The 20090-nt window shown below is 37.7% G+C and overlaps 1 protein-coding gene across 1 annotated transcript; it reads right to left on the bottom strand.

Moving 5' to 3' along the window:
- Positions 1–845: 845 nt before the first annotated feature.
- Positions 846–19420, bottom strand: LOC106860561 (kinetochore protein NDC80 homolog). Its single transcript, XM_014888454.2, has 17 exons — positions 19274–19420; positions 16855–17088; positions 16380–16466; positions 15495–15618; positions 15195–15367; positions 13929–14031; positions 13025–13114; positions 11062–11155; positions 9863–9969; positions 8912–9056; positions 8409–8614; positions 7077–7229; positions 6727–6816; positions 5828–5920; positions 4223–4353; positions 3607–3709; positions 846–3239 (listed from the first exon to the last, which is right to left on the bottom strand). The coding sequence occupies exons 2-17, from the start codon at positions 16953–16955 to the stop codon at positions 3117–3119; spliced, it is 1923 nt and encodes a 640-aa protein (XP_014743940.2). The 5' UTR covers positions 16956–17088; positions 19274–19420; the 3' UTR covers positions 846–3116.
- Positions 19421–20090: the final 670 nt, after the last annotated feature.

Genomic DNA, 20090 nt, shown 5'->3' with positions numbered 1-20090 from the left:
AAAGATTATAAAATATAGGGTTTTTTTTAATTCTACCACAGAAGTTGGAGCACGGATGAGAACTCCCATAAAAGCCAGAGCAGGCAAACTATTGGAAATATTTCAGAACCACAGAGCACAAATTGTTACCCAGCTCATAACTAAAGGCTTGTGTGGGCATGCCATGCTTTAAGTTTGCAAAACCAATGAAGACCATTGCAGAAGCCTCATACAAGTGAGCTGAACAGACACTGCAAAGTTAAAGCCTTAGCAGGCACAGGTTGCAGCAAGGGAGATTTAAATTGGCTATTAGGAAAAATTTCTTCACAGCGGGAGTTGCCAAGCATCGGAACAGGCTGCTCAAGGGAGTGCTTGAATCACCAGCTGTGGAGGCATTTGTAAGTCATGGGGATGTGGCACTCAGGGACATGGCTGAGTGGTGGACTGGGCAGTGTTGGGTTAACAGCTGGACGCAATGAAATTAGAAGCAGATTCAAGAGTGGTCACGTAAAGGAAATACTTATGTAATATTAATACTTATGTAATATTGAGATAGCAAAAGGTTGGTTGGCGAGATAAATGCCAAAAGGACACCACATAAATCACTGTCAAAGCAGCTTGGCCCTATATTCCTAAGAATTTTTTAAAAGTCATCTATTTTTAAAAAGGTTAAAACAATTTTTACTCCTGTAAAGCTTACAATGAAGATGTTTCTGTATTTCATTTTTCCTCTATGTTCAACAGCAAAGACAGCCAGGGAATTAGTATCTGCTGCTAAGATGATTATCTAGTTCCTCGAGGAAAGTCAGATTAATTGGGATTTTACATCACATTTCTACACTTGCAGTAAGAATCAGTCCTTTATAGAAACTGGCATAAGAAATTTTATTGAGTATAAGAACACAAAAATGTGACACATTAAACTGTACAAAAGGTACACTAGCACTAAATGAGGCAACTGTATCCATACAAAAGCCAAAATTTACAAATGATTCACATTATGGAAATGTACAGGTGCTGTGGTACTTTCTCATTACAACTTTATATTCCGATAAAGAAACAAAACCAAAACTAAGAGCAGTAATTATGTTCTAGTGCCTACTGCCTGAATTTAAAAGCCATATTCCAGCATACAAATCAAAAAATACCTGACTTCCACTATCAGAGAAGAGACATGTTCAACAAGGATTCAAAAATTCCCTCCATTTTTAAATTGCAAAGGCAAAGTACCTAGTAAATGTTGGCTGATGTTGATCTGTTAGATTACAGCAAACAGCCCCACAGTATTTTACAGGACCTATACCCAAATTTGAGGTGGTTCTAAAGGCAGTTTAACTTAACTGACATACATACCAATAACAAAAGCACATGGCCAATGTTACTAATATGGATTTTTTTTATTATTTGGACTACTTTAATTTCAGAATATTACATTGGCCAGTGCATTAAGTGAAGGCAGTGTGGTTTTGATTCTTTGACCCATGTTCTTTAGAGTTAATATAAAGCCCTTGGAAATGCCATTTATTTTGCTTTCATTTAATCAACTGACTACTGACATGGCAAGGAACCTACAGATGCTAAGAAACACAAGATCAGAGAAAACAGAGAAAAACAGGTATGGGGGAGTCAAGAGAGAGCACAGCCCCTAAATAAGCACATACTTTTAAAGTAATGTGGCTCTCATATACAGCTCATAGTTTTGCTACACTAGATTGCTACATTGCTTTAGATAACAAAAATGTTAAAGAGATCACAAAAGGAAAAAACTTCTAAAGAGAAGGAATTGGGATATGGTAAAGACTAGTCTGTTACAGAAAACAAAAAAGTAAGATTATGTAGAGATAAAAGAGGACAACAAAAGAAAGCATAAAAACTTGCCACCTGTCAGAAGACTTTTCTAGCTGTCAAATTAAAATTCTGGAGTATAAAAAAGGAACAGAAAATTAGAAGCTTAAATGTCATCATTATCATATCTGAAACAAAATACTCGTACCAGGGCCAGAAGATTCACGTGCTATGTTAAGGACAACTGAGTTTTACACTCATTCTGCAAAAATAGCCTGGAGTTAGACAATTTGGTTTTTATTTGCAGTCTGTGTTTAGATGGTCTAACTCAAGTTTTGTTGTATATCCTAGGGATCTATGTTTCATTCAAATATTGTAGAATTAAGGAGCAGTTTCCTTTGTCAGCTGCTAAAAGCCTTTAAACAACTGCAAAATTGTATCTTTTTATATTTGAATGTCTGACCTCTAAAAACAACACTCAAATAATTCAACACTTTTATTGGGAGATACCATAATAAGCTATCCAAGATATGAATGCTGGGTTTTATTTATTTATTAACACAAAATTATACACAGAATAGATAAAAAGATACTACTTCCACACAGCATCAATCTGCTTTCTTCAATGTATTTGGACCAGAGCTGCCCACGCACTAATTTTACTGTTACTTTCCTGAGGAAGAAAAGTCAAATACAGTCTGTCCAACTAGCTTAACAGAAGAACACAGACATTTTAGATCATTTTTAGGTATTCTAACGTGAACCAAACCTAGAATTGATTAGATATACAGCCAGAATTCATATGATGTCCTACCTGGAGCTTTCTCTGGTTCACATATTCAAGAAGTTCAGTAAAGTTTCATCTGTGAGTATGAACAGCTAAAGACAAAACTTCATTTTCAAACTACTGTGTTTCTTTTTCTAGACTCTTTACAAGACTACTAATCATCTTTTCAAAAGAGGTTTTGATTTTTTACTCATGTAAGAGGTGTCTCTGTGCAGTTTCATAGGTAACTGAACAAACAGCAGACATTTACATTTTATCTTGCTAGTAAAATAAGGCTTGGGGAAGGATGTGAACTGTCTGTCATGCACATGCCCTAAATGCACACATACATGCTATTGAAAGTACAAAGTCTGAGCAAAGCATTTTTTAAGAAAAATGCGAATATATTGTTTAATTCATTAATGCATTTAATGTATTTGTGTCAACAAAACAAAGAACTTTCATAACTACTTCCTTCCACTTAAAAACAGTTTCAGTGCTAAACACAGGTATTACCCATCCCTTTCAGAAAGCTCCATACCAGAGCTTCAGAAATGCAGCATTTTTATCTTCACCTTTCTAGTGATTAGACACTTTCAGCCTTCTTTTTGTAACTGTCTAGGATGCTGGTCAAGTCTGACAATAGATCTTCAGACATGAATTCTTCATAGTCTCTGTAAACTTTCGCATTCTGTTCATCAAGGTATTTCTAGAAAAGAGGTACAGAAAGTTTTATTAGCTCTATCATGGTCTGTATTTACTGATTCTGCTAAAGCATTTTAAGCAGTCATTGCACAGGGTAACTGATTTCAGTTGAAATATTTTCCTGAAAGACATCTACCAGAAGCAGGTTTAACCTGACAGAATGTTACTGCTTAAACTTAACGATCAATTCTGATTATTTATACCAAAGGTTTTCTCAGAAAAATTATCTATGGAATTATTCTATCTAGAATCCACGGACTCAGTGTAGCAACTAAATAATTTTCCTTAGAAAGAGTAAGTTCTTATTTCCAAGTGTTTACGTGCAAATGTCTCTAGAGAGATTTAATTCTGAATATCAAATTTTAGCTTACCACTATAGATGCTATATGAGTAGCAACCGTTTCTATAAGACGACTCAAGTTAGCACCAATTTTTCTCTTTTCTTCCGTTGTTGTTTGCAAAACAACTTGGTATCTAAAAGGTACAAATACTCAGGTCATGTCCATAATTAGAGAATTCCTGAAATGTAAAATAATCACTTCAAGTCTGATTTATCATCATGTTTAGCCATACATTTCTTTCTATTAGTACTGATTTGAACCAAGTTAGAATATATTAATACTCAACTTAAAAAAAAAAAAAAAAGGACTGGATTGTGCTGATAAGAAACAATGTACCTTAGAGTCCCAATACTCTTTCCAGACTTTGAGGTATAAAATGGAGTTCTCATGTAAGTTTGGAAACAAACTAATTTCTTTGCTAAATCATATATATATATAAAATTACATGGAAAACAGGAGTTCTGATACAGCAGACAAATACTCTAGCAAAATACTGTTGAGAAGAAACATCTTTCAGTTGTTAACTTGTGAAATTAATACACTGAGATAGATACATGCTGAAACAGGTTTGTGTTGCATTCAAGAGAATATCTTTATTCTTAAAAAACAAAATAAACAAGGCAAACATAGAGGTTACGAGTCTTACTGTCGTTGGACATCATGCAATTCATTTGTGGCTTCATTGAGACCTTCATAGACACCACTCTCAAGTAACTGTTTATGCTGCTTCAATGATTCTAGTTCCTTTGCACATTTTTGCTCTTCCTCTTCTATCTCCTAGAGTCATAAGGAAAGAGAGGAAAAAAATTGCATTGCTCAGAAATAATTTGAACTTTTTTTCTTCTATTACCTGATTACATCCTAATGCTTGAATTCAAAATTCACACAAGTAACTTCAAGTTCAGAACTGAAAAAAATCCCTAACGACATCTCTCCGAAACCTAAAGTTTCAGCTGTTTTCTGTATCATCTCCATCACAGAATAAGCCTAACCATCTCTTTATTCCTCTAACCATATTTAAAAGGTTTGTGTTGCAGCTTTTCTCCCTTCAGAGTTAAACTCAAAAAGTGTTGTTTAGATAGTCTAAATACATTAGAAACGGCACAACTGTTTCTAGGTTAAAACAATACAACCACATTTGAGTAGGAAAATAGCTTTTCCTTTTTGTCTAAAAGAGCGCACAATTCCAAGTAATTATCTCTTCAAGGAGAATGACACTGTTAGTGCTATACAATCCACAAAACCAAACTAAATTCTACCATCAACGCAACATGCAATTCCGATTGATTGCTGAAACATCTTTCAAAAATAATTTTAATCCTTAAGGCTTACAAATAGCATTTTAAAAATTACAAGAGGAATTACACGACTATATCTTATTATAAACACCCAGTGGCAACTGTGTATTTTATGAGCTTAACTTCAGAGAACAGTTTATGCGAGAGCACAGATCAAAAGCTAAATTTCATGTGGTTTTGAAAAATATAAACTAAATTCGTTGCCTTTAGACAACTCTGCAGGTATTAGCAGTGAAATAACCCATGGCTATAGAACAGGAATTTGGATTTACACGAGCATATATAGTAAACACCGGCTTAGTTCAAAGAACCTTTTTCTGCAGAGCACCACAGCCCCACCAAAGCAGTATTGTCAGAGAAGTTGGGAAGTACCGAAAGAGCCACTCAGTTGTTAACAGAGAGGGCTACGTTTTGTTGCTGAACTGCGAGTGGGGAAAAGGACTGCTCCTGTGCTGGGAAAAGGAAGCTAAAGCAAGTAACAGTTTGAGATCATTAAAGCAATTTAACATGCTTTTGGTCAATGTTTTCCTTAGTTTTTACAGAAGCTGATTAAACACATTTACTAAAAATTGTAAATGTATTTATTATATACAAACTGATTAGACGAGGCAGATTCTGTTAATCCTAAAATCTCCTTCAAGCATGTGCTTGGAGACATCCTGAGGTCAGATGACTGTTGCTGCTTTTATTACTGGATGCAGTAATTTATGATTTACAGGATCTGCTACAGTATCATGCCAGATTATCTTACAAGAAAGTGAAAACTGATTCAGTTAAGGTAGCAGTCAAACCACTTTTCTGAAAAGACTGAAAAAATCCTGTAAGAGCAAGTGAAGAAGGCAAAGGCAGAAGCCCAAACAAAAATGCAATCCAAAAACTTATCTATAAATACAAAGACTAAGGATAACAGTATCATTAAGGATAATTTGTCATCAACCTGTAAGAAGTTCTACCTTAAGTTTCTGCTGGTAAAGATCTTCCAGCTCTTCAGCTTCTTCTGTCAGCATTTTCACACTGCGTTTCTTGTCCTCTAGCATTACATTCACCTAGGATGAAAACATCCCCAAGGAAATACAGTTAAAAAAATTCCAGCATATAAATCCGTGCCATCACAAACTACACCTGGTAGCTCCAAAACCACAATTAAACTAGGCTAGGCTGGGATGGCATTACCTTTCTTCATAGCAGCCTGTATTATGCTTTGTTGTGGATAAAGGCTAATACAGTGCTGGTAACACACCAATGTTTTGGCTGCTGTTGAACAGTGCTAGCACAGCATTCCAAGGCTTTCTATCCCTCACAGAGCCCCTCATTGAGTAAGATGGGGATGGGCAAGGGACTGGGAAGGTGCATAGCCAGGCCAGCTGGCCAAGAGGACCATACCACATGACATCATGCTTAGCAATAAAAACTGAGGTAAAGGTAGAAGAACGAGCAAATAAAATTCTCCTTCTTTCAATCCATCTCAAATCCAATATTGCCACAAATCTTCTTGATGAAAGTCTGCCAGTGATGGTAAGCCACACAATCAACTGGAATGAGCAATTTATTAAAAACAAGTATTTCCAATGTTTATGGTCCAATATATGTAAGCTACATAAATTTTAATTCAGGGAATATACAATATTTCAACTAACAAAGACTCCAAGTTTTAGAAAAACTTTTAGGTTCCATCACAATTAAAGCTGTTTTCTCACAGCTTCTCCCCCTCTGCTTGTCCTCAGAAAACCCCCAACCAATCCAAAAAACCAACCCAACACACTACACTTCTCCCATGCAAAAGGTTGAATGAAAGCAGCAGATAAGGTTTTAGGATTGATATCTTAGTCCTAACCTTCATTAACTAACACACCTGTTCCAAAGTATCTTCTAAAGTCATTTTCCGCTGAGTAGCTTTAAGAATTTCTTCCTCAGTCTCGTTGATGATCTCCATGAGGGGAACCTGTAATATGCATACAAGAAGATCTGACATTATTTGAACCAAGATGCACCCCAGTACATCCTTTCCTTTTATTTTTTTAGGCTACTGTATTCTCCAATACCAAATCTCTTTCATATACTACAGTGTCATTATGGTGACTCATCACACAAGCTTTTCAATGACATTTCATTGTGAGATTGAGAGACCTTTCCAGCATTTCCAAAGAAACACACCTTTTTTTCTGAGTGGTAGCTAAAGCCTTCAGTGTTGACTCGACTTACCTTGATCTGAGTTCTGTATTTGACTAGGCAATTTGGTCCTGCTTCAGGATTAAACTGAATCTCAAAGTCGTGGCCTTTGGAATTCTCAGCACTTACTGGAATTAATTTCAGCTTTCGAGCCAGTTTATGATACTCTGCCAGCTGCATTTCAATCTGCTCAGAGGAGAAAAAGGGCAGAAATTATAGAAGAGATACAAGTGAAAAGCTTTGCAAGACGTACTCATAGAGTACTTTAAACAAGTTCCTGAGTTGCTCTCTATAGACATGATTCCTTGTTACACCACAGTATTTAAGAGCTGTATGTAATGCCAGTCCAGCAGTTTGCTGCATTAGGTATTGTTTTATGATTCTTTAAGAGTTTGCTCAGCTAGGTTTCTCAGTGTATATGGCTGACACTGAACTGTTTCACACGTGGTTTTCCATTTTCATCTGCCGTAATTTTTCCTGCCCCAAGTTTTTGACAATTAGCTGATAGGTAACCAAAAGCATGCTGGAAAATAATACTAAACCAATGATCAGTCATCATGTCAATATGGCTTCTCTCATTAGTTATGACAGGAAATGCCACACAGCCACATTGTTATTACAAACTAATTTGAGCATGCCTCTAAACAAAGTTTATTAAATGCTCTAATTTTTAATTAACGAGTGCTATTTATATGCAAACATTAAAGAACCCAGTTTTTTTTTTTCCAGTTTTATGTGCTTCATACTTGCACATGATGATTTAAGTTAATACAAGTGCTTGCTAAAGAGTAACCCTATCACATATTTGAGATTTTTTCTTTAGTTCCCCAATTGGCAAAGCAGAAGCTTTTAAATCCCATCACTTATAGGACTATATTTTTCATACTTTTTGAAGGGATTGAACATGGCCCTGGAAAGATATTACAACTTCTACACAAAGAACTAATCAGGTCCTAAATGTATGCAAAGCTATTGATTCAAATTCACTAGTTTTGCCTTTCTTGCTCTGAAATATTAACATAAGCCTGGAATTTCTTTTGTTATCAAAGCAATGGCATGCTAATGTTATCAAAGCTCTTAATGCTATAGCCGTGAGAGTTGACAGTACTTCATATTCTAGCGACATCTCTTATGATGCAGAAGAAAAAATACATTTCCATTAATCACAAAACAGAAAAAAGTGTGGGGAAAAGGAAAATTTTTCAGGGATATTGTAAACAGAGGCCATTCTTGTCAGTTTTGCCTGGTTAGATACCTACATGGTGTTGTTAGATTATTTAGGAAAGAAATTATCAAGACTCCAATTTTAAGCTTGCATGATGAAAACTGACAGCCATCTCTGAGTATAGTGGGGTTCTCACATACCGCCTCTTTATGTCTAGCATATTTTAGCTCTTCATTCCACAGCTGATGTTCTTCTGCTTCCAGTTCCTTAGTCAGCTTGTTAATAGTTTGCTGCAGTTCATTTCTCTCGTGCTTTATTCTCTCAATGTCCACAGCTGAGTACTTTTGGTTATCTAAGATATGACGGAGCCGGGCATTCTCCTGCTTCATTGCTTCTACTTCCATTTCTAAGTTCAGAAAACATTCGTGAAACAGACATAAAATACCAGTCTAAATACATAAACCTCACCTCTGTATTTTATGAGTAAGTAAAGTAATTATTATATATCATTATCATTTCATTACTCTAGTGTATAAAGAGTATTGGACAAAAAAAATAATCTTTATTAGCAATCCATTCTAGAAAGTTTATTTGCAACATCATCCTACTCCAGGTATCTCACTCTCTCCTCAGGCTAAGAACTACAGTTATTTAATGGCTATTTCTAGCTTCACTGTCCTGACTGTGATCAAGGCCTCCTTACCTGCAGTCTCAACTTCATCATTAAGACTTCCCAGTTTTTGATCAAGGATGGCTACATGAGACTCCAGACTGGCCAAATAAGCCTGGTATTTCTGGACGTCTGCTTGAAGAGACGATTTCACATTTCGTACCGTTACTCTACGATCCTAGGAAATGGGTGAACAGAACAACTACTCTCAGATGAATATAAAACAATGACTTTGCTTTCCACACAAGACAGTAGAGTAATTGGTCAGTATCAATAGCACAAATAAAAAATTGTTAAAGTTCTTAAGTTTTATATCTCTGCAACAGCTGAGTCATGTCAAACACCTTTAAATTAACAGCAAGGAAGTCTGAAAAGATTCTTACATTTCAGCCTTAAGTCTCTCATTTGCATCTGACACTGCATTTAGACGATTCTTACTACAGGCAGTTCACAACTCAATTCTAATAATATGTGGAGGGCAGATAAAACTGGAGGGCATGGAAAGCCAGGAATAAACTCAGCACATTTTGCACAGTTGGAAGGAGTCTCAATCTGCCACCTGTGCAGCCAATAACCCATTTTTAAATTCATGATGCATTAAAAGCAGAATCTGGCTTTTCAAGTAAAATACTTTCTATAAAATATATTGTTACCACTGAATCCCACATGTCATACCAACACACTTGGAAAACAATGTTGAAATTTATATTAAAAAAAAAAGTGGTACAAGTATTTTAATAATATTTCAGTCAATATAAGACCTTATTACCTGGAAATTATGCAAATTATCAAACAAATAGTGACTGAAGACTCCACAGAAAAAACCTTGTTCTATAATGGTATACAGTCTAAAAACCCAGCCTAATTAAAATCTCAAAGCACTGAAAATTTCCATTTATTATGTATCATAAGTATCTTCATTCAGAAATGGTCAATAATATAAAATTCAACTCCACTATAAAAACAGAGACCTAATTTACTAACCGGCTCACTTTCCTTTTCTTTTTCTAGTCTTGCAATCTCTTCTTGAAGTCTTTTGTTTTCAGCTGCTAAACTTTCCATCTGGAATTGATCTATATTAAATAAATCCTCTGTGGGAGAGCAGAAGAGAGAGTGGGCTTACAAATTAATCTCACTTAATATCACCACCTATCCTGAGTATCTGAACTTGAGCTTCAGCATAGTAAATATGCATTATCTGGACAAATATTTTACCCTAAAGAAATAACTAAAAACAACCAAGAAACTTACCAGAAAAACCTTTCATTAAAATGCAACCAGGCAAAAACCCCAAAACAAACAAGAAGAGAAATGGGTTTCTCAGTCCTCAAAGTCACTCCCAAGAGGTAAGGGTTTCCAAACTCTCATACAGCCCACACCATAGGAAAGTATGTAAGTCAGGACTACCTTGTGAAGCTAGAACAGATCAAACCTATTTAACAACCTCTTTCTTATTATATACTTCCTTGCTACTTGAGACATCTTTTCCCTAACTTCACTTGGCCTTTGCCAAGCAATGGGATGATTATTTTTTCCTAATATCCAGCAACAGTATGGTGGCTTATTTCCTCTCTAATGGATGGCTCCAGTTTGCAAACAAAGGGCCCTTAGTCTGGATTTTCATAGGAGAACAAAGAAAGTAAGAAATGTTTTTCTTCCTTGTTCTCACATTGTATTTCTGTAGGTGGTGAGATGAAGTCAAAAAATCCTCATCATTTTCCACCTCCCTGAAGACAAACACAGGTGCATGCTGAATCATATACAGGAACCCTCATAATAGAGTTTGGAACTCTTGCAGACTGTTTTCAGAGCTTTCAAAATCTGAACTTTCTTACTTATCAGGTGTGCATCCTCTGAAAATATTTTCTTTTTTTTTTTTTTTTTACAGACAGAAACAAGAGTCATCTGCATAGATGGAGTTCGCATCTGAAGAACTGTATACTGGTTTTCTGTGACAAAGCCATTAAAAAACCAGGTGACACAGCTACAGCTGATAGCAGATCATGACCTATCCATCTGGACTACTAATATATATATATATATAAAGAAGAGAGCATTAAGTTGAAGTAACTGAAAGGTACTTAGGAATTTCAGATTCCCTTAGATCACTCTCATTTGTAAACTGAACAAACTGAAGAAAACAGTAACACAATTGAAGACTTAATTAAAACTTGAAAACTTACTTAATTTTGACTGCACTTCAGCATCCAACTCCTCAAAGGTATCTCTCCCTTGCATGAAAAGATCATAGCACTTCACACAATAGTCCATGAAAAGCTGAAAAAAATGTAAAAATATTTCATTTCAACAATTCCAAGGCCTGTAAAATATCTGGATAGTCTAAATCTACTCAATCAGCAGAATTAAACAGATATGTCATGGGGTGGCTTTATGATGCTTGTATCCCCAGCTTGTTCTGTTGGTGTTGAATATTGAGTTCTGCAGCTTTAAGCCTGGTTCCAGCAGTGAAGGGGGAGAGCAGAGGTGCAGAGTTTGTTATCATGGACTGCACTTGCTCCCCCGCATCCCTCACACTGACTGTGCTGTCTGCAGTAGACAGTGGGGAAAAAAACTCTCCTTTGCTTTTAGTTAGTTTTTCTGGCTAGCTGAGGCAAAGAAGTTCCCTAGACTGTTTTTTTTCCCCTTTTCCTTAAAATTGTTTGAACTTGCTCTAAACTGAAAATCCAGAGGAGCAGCAGGAGCTCACAGCTGTGTCCCACCAGGCCTGGGCTGTGACATTTCCAGCTCTGGAGGGACTGAGAACAGCCTGAGTGAGCTGGGCTGCACCCACAGAAGGGACGTTCTGAATCTGTCATCTCTTCAGAGCAGCGAGAGGTTTTGCTGTTTAGTATTGTTCATTTTTATGCTGGGAACTGCTTTGCCTGTTAAATAAAGTTTTTTTTCTCCACTTCTCTCCAAAAAAATATTTTTCCCAAACCAGTTGGGGGAAACACTGCTTGAATCTGTTTCCTAGAAAAACCCCATTCAGAAGTTTCCTCACAAATTTGCCCTAAACCAAGACAAGACATCAAAAATATCTTTCAAAGCTTTGATTGTACTTCTGTAAAATTAAACTGTTTGCCTCCCTTTGAACATAGAATGTCAACAGATTATATTCAGGCAGAAGGGGGATCCTATAATTCACATTATGAAAGGTCTGGAAATGCTATATTTTTCTGGGATATCTAACAAAGATTGTAGGTACAATATTTAAGAATTTTTCATCTTTATGTATGATTCTCTCAGGCTAATTTATGGAAACTGGAGATCTGTTTAACAGACCTCTTCAGTAAATATGACCATTAAAATTCATATCTGCAGATGTCAAAGAACTAATCTAGAATTAAAGAAAGGTTACCCAGAAAGAATTTGCTAGACACTAAGTTACAGGTGTTTCAGAAGCAATTACACCAGTATTGTGTATCAACATATATGCATAAGTATTGGTGTAGAAGAACATACTTAGTTTAAAAGCATTTTTACTTGCCAACCATCAGGTTGTAACCTTAGTCCAAAACAATGATTTTATTTGATTTTTGCAATTTTCTAATTAAATGTTTTAGCTATAATGCAACATCTTCCAAACACGTGTTGTGAGTTAACACTGAGTTAAATCTGAGTAGTACCAATAATCTATGATAAATTAAAAAGAAAGCAAGCCGTTGGATTTCTAAGAGCCTGAATTACATTGCCACCCTATTTTAAGGCTCAGAAATAAAGCATTACAACCAATTTTTACTTAGTAAACTGAGTAGATATTGCCAGAAGCCACTAGATTTAGAATTAAGTCACTGTCTTTACACTGCACTGCTGTTAACCTCAGAAGTCTTGAGTGCTAAAGCAAATATACCAGAAACTCTACTAAAATAATAAGTAGCATAATGATTCTCTTTCTCCACAAAAGAGAACTGAAACAGAAGATACTTGGAGAATAAGGTACTTCTGTTTAATACCCAGTCTTCATCAATAGTCATGACGCCTGCTTAGGAAACAGTTGATCAGGCTTTTTATATAATGCTACTCTACTTCCTAGAAAGTGTTGTGAATATAAAAGGGAACATAATCTATGCATACATGACACAACAATCTAAACTGTATTTAAATTGTGTCATTAAAGCACGGGAGTAATTCTGATTCTAATTGTACCTCATAATGTACAATTCCATCATCAGTCTCTCCTCCCCAGCTCTGTCTGGCATCGAAGGGTGCTGCATTTTCCCTGATGGCATTGTACAGCTGGAAGGCAGAGGTGCACACACAAAGAGCAAATGTGAAGACATACATTCGTTTTCATATTGGTCTCACAACACAAAACAGAGTAACACTGGATAAGGATTTCAGCAAGCAGGTTGGAATGAACCTGTGTTAAGCTGACTAAACACACAGGTAAAGATGTGTGAACTGGACAGTCAACACTGCCAAATTGTCTTATGTCTTTTCAGCAAAAAATAACAGGATTTTCATGGGTGCTCAGTTCAGCAGTGGTGAACTTCTGCCACAGATTCCAAGCTTTGCTCAGACTTGAGCTGGCAGCAACAAGAGTTACCACGACTAAAAAATCCAAACAAAACCAAAATTAAATAAAAACACCCCATCTGAACACAGAACTTGTCACCCTGTACCAGAATCACAGGACAATTTAATAATTTCAATTGAAAATTCCATCCTTAGATTTCAAATTTAGGAGATAATGGCAGATGTCACAACATTTGACTGAAGATAAACGTTCTACTCAGTGATTACACCCACTAACTTCTCACATTTAATGTATGGATAAGCCAGCATTTCCTCACCTTTTTTTTATACATGAATTTATCCAGTGCATACATTGAAAGAAAAAAATTATCACACTATAACACGAAAAAATCACTTTAAAAGTTACTGAAACATAAGGCTAAGGGTCAGCTCCCAGATGACAGCTAAGACCATCAACCTTTTTCTTTACATATATGTTAGACAAGGAGATTTGTAGAAAATATTTACTAGATCTGTATCGAAACTAACATTCCAGCCGGGAAAGAGGAAATATTTATCTTAAGACAAATGTTACCTTGACACAATCAATTAACCAGACCAAAGCTGCCACAATCTGAGGCCAGGTGTGTGGTGCACCCACAGTGCACATGGAGCTTTTTGACAGAGGAAATGGGTATCTATAAGGCCAACGAAGATACATTTTTAATAGTTGTGATGAAAACAAACCAGCAGATTTTGAAAATAAAGCAGCACATTTTTGTATATAGATGAAGGCACAGAAGGAAGAGCAAACTCAATTGTACTTTATAGTGTATTTCAAAGAAAATAAGTTGAGTTCCTACAGCACTTTTATTCAGTTATCATGGGTTTCTCATTTAAGTGATACATAGAATACCTTGGTTTGAAAGGGACCCCCCTAAGGATCAACAAATCCAACTCCCTGCTCTTCACAGGACTGCCTACAACTAAACCATATGATCAAGAGTGTCATCCAGATGCTCCTTGAACTCTCAAAACTTCAAGTGAGTTGTTAGAATTAGTCATTTTATCCAGAATTACACTCCTGGTGTAGCAGAGTGTAATCCTTTTCAACATTTCAGGCTCGGTCAGCAGTTTCAAATGTTACAGATTAAAACAAAATTTTATTAAAATACTGAGAAGTGAACAAAACAGATTTACACCTACATTTAAGGAGCTCTGGCACTTCCACACCATAAGGGTTCCAAAGCTACAGGAGTAAAATACACTTTTTTTTTTAAATGAGACTGAAAATTCCCAATTATCAATAGGCAGCGGATTTTCTTTCTTAGAAAGCATTGGGGTGTTAATGATTTCAAACACTGAACAAATTCAGCAATAAACCACTTAGATACTTAGTGCTTTTCTCATCTCAACAGTCATTTTTGTTATTTCCACGTTCTGCTTTAAAAGCAGAATGAGAAAAATTGCAGGAAAACATATTTTAAACTAAATTGATCTAAACTTCTGGAAATTTTAGTTCTTAGATTCTAACAGAATGAACAGAAAGGTCTGTAAAAGAAAATTGTGTCTTGTCTTTCAACGTTTTATACAAATAATTTTACATTACAAAGCAAGATTCCAAGAGCTTATAGCTGTGCAAGTTCAAATTTAAAATGTACAATAGACACTGAAAATCAGAGAGCAAACCTAGAGCTAAACAAAAATGAAACAAAACAATCACAACATTATACTTTCAGAGTCTTATCTGAATAGAGAAACCTATCCATTCTCCCCAACTATCAACGCAGAATTCTTAGCTTTTAATTCTCTAGCCATAGCATATCTATTCAGCCCAGGAGGCTAACAATAATCATCTTACCCAAGATCTTTAAAAGCTTTAGGAATTTCCTCTTCAAATTTTGAGTCAGGCAGTTCATAAGAAGGGCAGAGGAATCTATAGATAAAGGTGAAGATCTTTAAAAAGTCCTTAACTGATGGAGATTGTAGCGATTTCATGGAAACATTGTGACCATAACCATTCTCAACAAGGAACTGTGCAAAAGAAACACGGAATACAACTCACTAAATACAACTTAGAGTTGAAACCAAGAGGAAAAACCATTTTGATTAGAACATTTTACATCTCATAACATACACGCAGAATAAGTTAATATGTTACCTCATGAAGCTTCTTGATACATTGTTGGATGAATGCCTTGTCCTGAAGGGGCCGGGGATCCTTTATCTTTTCTGTCCCGAACACACCGCACTGGCTGCTGCGTGACCCTCCAGCCCCACTCACTCTAAGGCAGACAGTGAATACAGCTCTTGTGACAAGTACATAGAATGAAGAACTCTTTTCGTGTTTAAGTCACAACAATTGCTACGTTTATGTTTTCTTTGCATTTATTATACAAATGATACTTGAACTTTTCTCTTAATTTAAGGTGATTGGAAAAACATCATCAACCTGGAAGCCACAATGCCACATGTACAACAAAGGGATTACTGCATCCTAGGCTAATATTTTCTTCATTTTATTGAAAGAAATAAACTTTCAGAGAGCAGAAAAATACCCCAAAGATGAAGGAAAAAAATGTTGGTGACTGTAAATAAACACTAAAATATTTAAGGAATATTTAAAAGGAAAAGACCTTGGTAACATTGAGGTCCTATGAAAGAAGATACCCACAACACAGTCATGAGCTAAGCAGAAAGATTATAGATTTTTGGAAGGTTTGTATCTTACAGAGAAGAAACTAATGCAGAGTATACTTCAGATGTCATTCTTCCTTAAACAGGAAAATGTATTGAAATACTCTTAAGGTCTGCAGTGCACATCATTCCCAAAAGAAAAAGAAAAAAAAATGGTTCCCAAAGCAATTCCTGCTCTGCAGCACTATTGTTTAATGATCAAGGATCAGAGGAAGGCAGACCTGAAAGTCTGCTTGCCACAGATCCATTATTCCCTATAATGAAAATCTGTCAAGAAAGAAAAATCTCAAAATTATGCAGGACCATTTTTGTTTTAATTTACATTGCAGAGAATGAAAGCTAACCATACTTGTTCCCAACACAGCTGATTTTTCTTTCTGAAGCTGCAGATGTAGGTTTGCTCATGCTCAGCTTCCCAAAGGTGGTCCTGTCCTTCCTGAGGAATACAGAGAAGGATGCAAGTGACTATTTCTACCAATTCATCTTTTGCTCGTAAAGAGCTAGACATGCACTCATATATTCCTAAGCACCTTCATCACAGTAGCATCTTAGAAGGGTCAACTGATGCACTCAGCCACCTCCCAAGAAACATGGTACAAAGTGTTACCATTTGAAATGTGACACAGGTACACAAAAAGGTTAAAGCAAGTACTTTTACAAAACTAGAGCACTTGTGCAAACATCCTTGGCTGTAAGGAGCCCTGTTCTCACTGTTTCTATTTTTTTCCCTCGGTTGCTACTCACACACTCAAACACACTATGATAAATCTCTTCACATTGATAAAAATAAGCATATAAAACTAATTCTGACCAGCAAGACTTACATCTGAGGTGTTTGAAGACCCATCTTGTTGTTACCCTGCACTCTCAGTGCCATCATAGATTGTCGACTGCTGCTTCCAGCAATACTTGAGCTTCGCCTCATTGTGACTCTATTGTAAATCACAAATCCTCAGTATTTCAGCAGTATAAGAAAATGCAGGATCTAAGGATATTAGGGTATTTTCTTTTCTAAATGCCACAACGATTTCGCAAAGGCTCAGAATAAACAAGTAGACCTGTACATTGGACCAAAAAAAAAAAAATAGAAAGAGAAAAGATTATGTTAGACTCCAGAAATACATAAGAGCAGCCACAGTCTTTTAAATTAACTGTTTTATAGTTGAAAGGGTCAGTGGTTATTCCAAATCTACTGTTTTGTCTTTCTTTATATTTGGTCACTTGCAAACCCCCAGGTTCCAAAAGAGCTTTTCAGTTCAGTCCACTGGAAAAAAGGCCACACTACCACGAGTACACAAGCACTGTTTAAAGCACGTCAGCCATACATCAGCTCCTGAGCTGCTCATTCTGAGCCTACCCATTCATCTGCAACCGATCTCCTCGGATCATAGCACAGTAACTGGAAAACCTATTCTGAGATAATATTACGGCTCTCTTCAGATGATACATGCAGAATAGAAATCAAACTGGAATATTACTATCATTGCCCCAACGGGGATATTAAGAAGGAATTTCAAGTAAACAGAATTAACTCAGAAATAAAATGCCAGCTTCTGCCCTCTACAGAGGTTTTATCTCATTTGTGGGATGGGCTTAAATGACTGAATTATAACTAATAAAAGTCCCCTCCACTACAAACATTACCAAAACACATTATTAATATAACCTGTTGCTTCATTTTGCTTCCAGTTCCACTGCTCACAAACCACAACAGAAGTTTAGCTCAAGTCATAGGGCACCATATTCATGACTTCACTATGTCTGGGGAAGAAGCTGCATTATTCCATGACTTTAACTGGGATCAACCACAGAGAATTTTCACAAACATAGCAAGCATTTAATTTCTAGAATAACAGAATCAATTACGCTGGAAAAGACCTCAAGATCATCGAGTCCAACTTATGACTAAATGTTGGGAAGGATGAATTAGGGAAACCTTATAAATACGAGTGCCTAGCAAAAGACTTTGAGAATATGGAAAACATAAGTGAAATAGAAATTATAGCGATTTTCGACTGTGTGGCTGAAAGCAACTGAATGCCTGAAGGCCCCTTTGTTTAGATAATGTTAGATGCTGCAAATACCAAAAAGCAAGCAGACATCCTCCCTAGGCATGGCAGGAAGGGTCCCAGATTAAATTTAGATATAAGAAAAGCAGTAAAACATGGTAATATAGTGATTCCTATAGGTTGCATGCAAATGTTAGAGAATTTGTATCTTGTATTACATTGGTTAGTGGAAATTAGAATATTCAACATAAAAGAAGATTTATTGAATTGTAAACGGGAAAATCGCTCTCTTCTCTCTTCATTCTTACTTAGGCTCTCTTACGCTCTCTCCTTTTACTCTCGCTCTATCCCTCTCTCTGTCCTGCTCTGAGCTGCGGCTGCAGTTCCTAGCAGGGCCTTATATATACCCACGCCCTACGAAATAAACTGCAAACTTCAAGGCCAGAATACAGAGGGTGCCTGAGTTTGTCCCGACCGTCCACACGCAGCAATTCCTACAACCAAACATCACGTCTTAAGCTAGATCATAGCACTAAGTGCTACATCCAGCCTTTCCTTAAACACCTCCAGGGACACTGACTCCACCACCACGCTGGTGTTTAAGCAAGCTTAACACATTCATGACAGCAGTCCATTCCAGTGTATAATCGCCTTTTCTGTTGAGAAATTCCTAAAACTGTCCCACCAAAGCCTGGCGCAGTTTGAGGCCGTATCCTCTCACTTGTTGCCTGGGAGAAGAGGCCGATCCCCAGCTGACCACAGCCTCCTTTCAGGTGGTTCCAGAGCGATAAGGTCACCCTTGAGCCTCCTTTTCTCCCGGCTAAACAAACCTAGCTCCCACAGCCACTCCCCATAGGACTTGTACTCCAGATCCTTCCCCAGCTCTGTTGCCCTACTCGGGACACCCTCCAGCCCCTCCACGTCCTTCCTGAACTCAGGGGCCCAGAACTGGACGCAGCACTGGAGATGCGGCCTTACAGGGGGACTGTCACTGCCCTGCTGCCACACTGCTGCTGACATCAGCCAGGACGCTGCAAGAACGGAGTTTGAGCAGAGATTTAAGAGCAATTTGCCAGAGCAAACACGCCAGCAGGTAAAAAAAAAAGAAAAAAAAAAAGAAAAAAAAAGAAAAAGCGTAGGAGCGCGGCAGAGCTGGGCGCAGCTCCGCCCGCTCGCCCTGAGAGCGCATCTAAACCGCACCGAAGGGGACTCAGCAGCGAAGCCCGGGACTCACCACCACCACCACCGCCGCCGCCGCACAGACACTTGTCCCGCTGATTGAGGGGTGATGGCAGCTACCGCTGCCCTACCGTTACCGCCACTGCCTCGCAATTTCAAATCCTCCCGGCCGGACGTGCCCCAGATCATCACCCGGAACTGCGTCACGGCAGGGCCGCGAGAGGAACAGAGCGGCCGGGAGGGGAGGAGGGAATGCAGGGGAGGAGGGAATAGGAGGGAGTAGAGGGGAGGAGGGAGAGAGGAGGAGGAGGAGGGAGAGAGGAGGAGGAGGGAGTAGAGGGGAGGAGGATCCCCAGCCCCGGAAGGGCTCGGGGAAGAGCCGCGATCGTATCGCGGCTTGGCGGCGCTCGTGGTGTGTGCCCGGCACTGCCGGGCCACGGCGAGCCCCGGGCTTTCTGCAGCCGCCGAGAGTTTTCCTGGGGAAAAGCCCGAGCTCTCGGTCCCTGTGTACCCGCGGGGATGGCAGTCGGCGCCTGGCCTCAGCAGCGCTGCAGCCGCGGCTGCGCCTGCCCTTCTGCCTGTATTACTGCTCCCGGGTGCCGTCATAGTGATCCATGTGTCTGTCTATATCGATGGTGTATATATATATGTGTGTGTATATAGATACAGTGTATGCATATGTATTAATATATATGTTTGTTTATGTGTGAATACGTATAGCGTATGTGTGTATATATAGTGTGCGCATATATGTAGTATATACGTAGTCTGTATAGCATGTATGTAACGTGTAGTAAGCGTATATAGTGTAAATGCATATATATGTGGTGTATATACAGTGTATATACACACGCACAATATAGTCTTTGACA

This window comes from Sturnus vulgaris, chromosome 25, assembly GCF_052056855.1.
Source record: "Sturnus vulgaris isolate bStuVul1 chromosome 25, bStuVul1.hap1, whole genome shotgun sequence".
Lineage (NCBI taxonomy): Eukaryota > Metazoa > Chordata > Aves > Passeriformes > Sturnidae > Sturnus > Sturnus vulgaris.
Note: the sequence above shows the minus strand (reverse complement) of the source record. Positions and strands in the feature narration are given on the sequence as shown.

Coding starts and splice junctions, on each gene's coding strand:
- LOC106860561 (XM_014888454.2), bottom strand. CDS start 16,955: ATGAGGCGAAGCTCAAGTATTGCTGGAAGCAGCAGTCGACAATCTATG. Junction 9,970..11,061: donor TGAAGTGCAGTCAAAATTAA/GTAAGTTTTCAA, acceptor GCTCTCCCACAG/AGGATTTATTTAATATAGAT. Junction 7,230..8,408: donor ATGCTAGACATAAAGAGGCG/GTATGTGAGAAC, acceptor TCCTCTGAGCAG/ATTGAAATGCAGCTGGCAGA.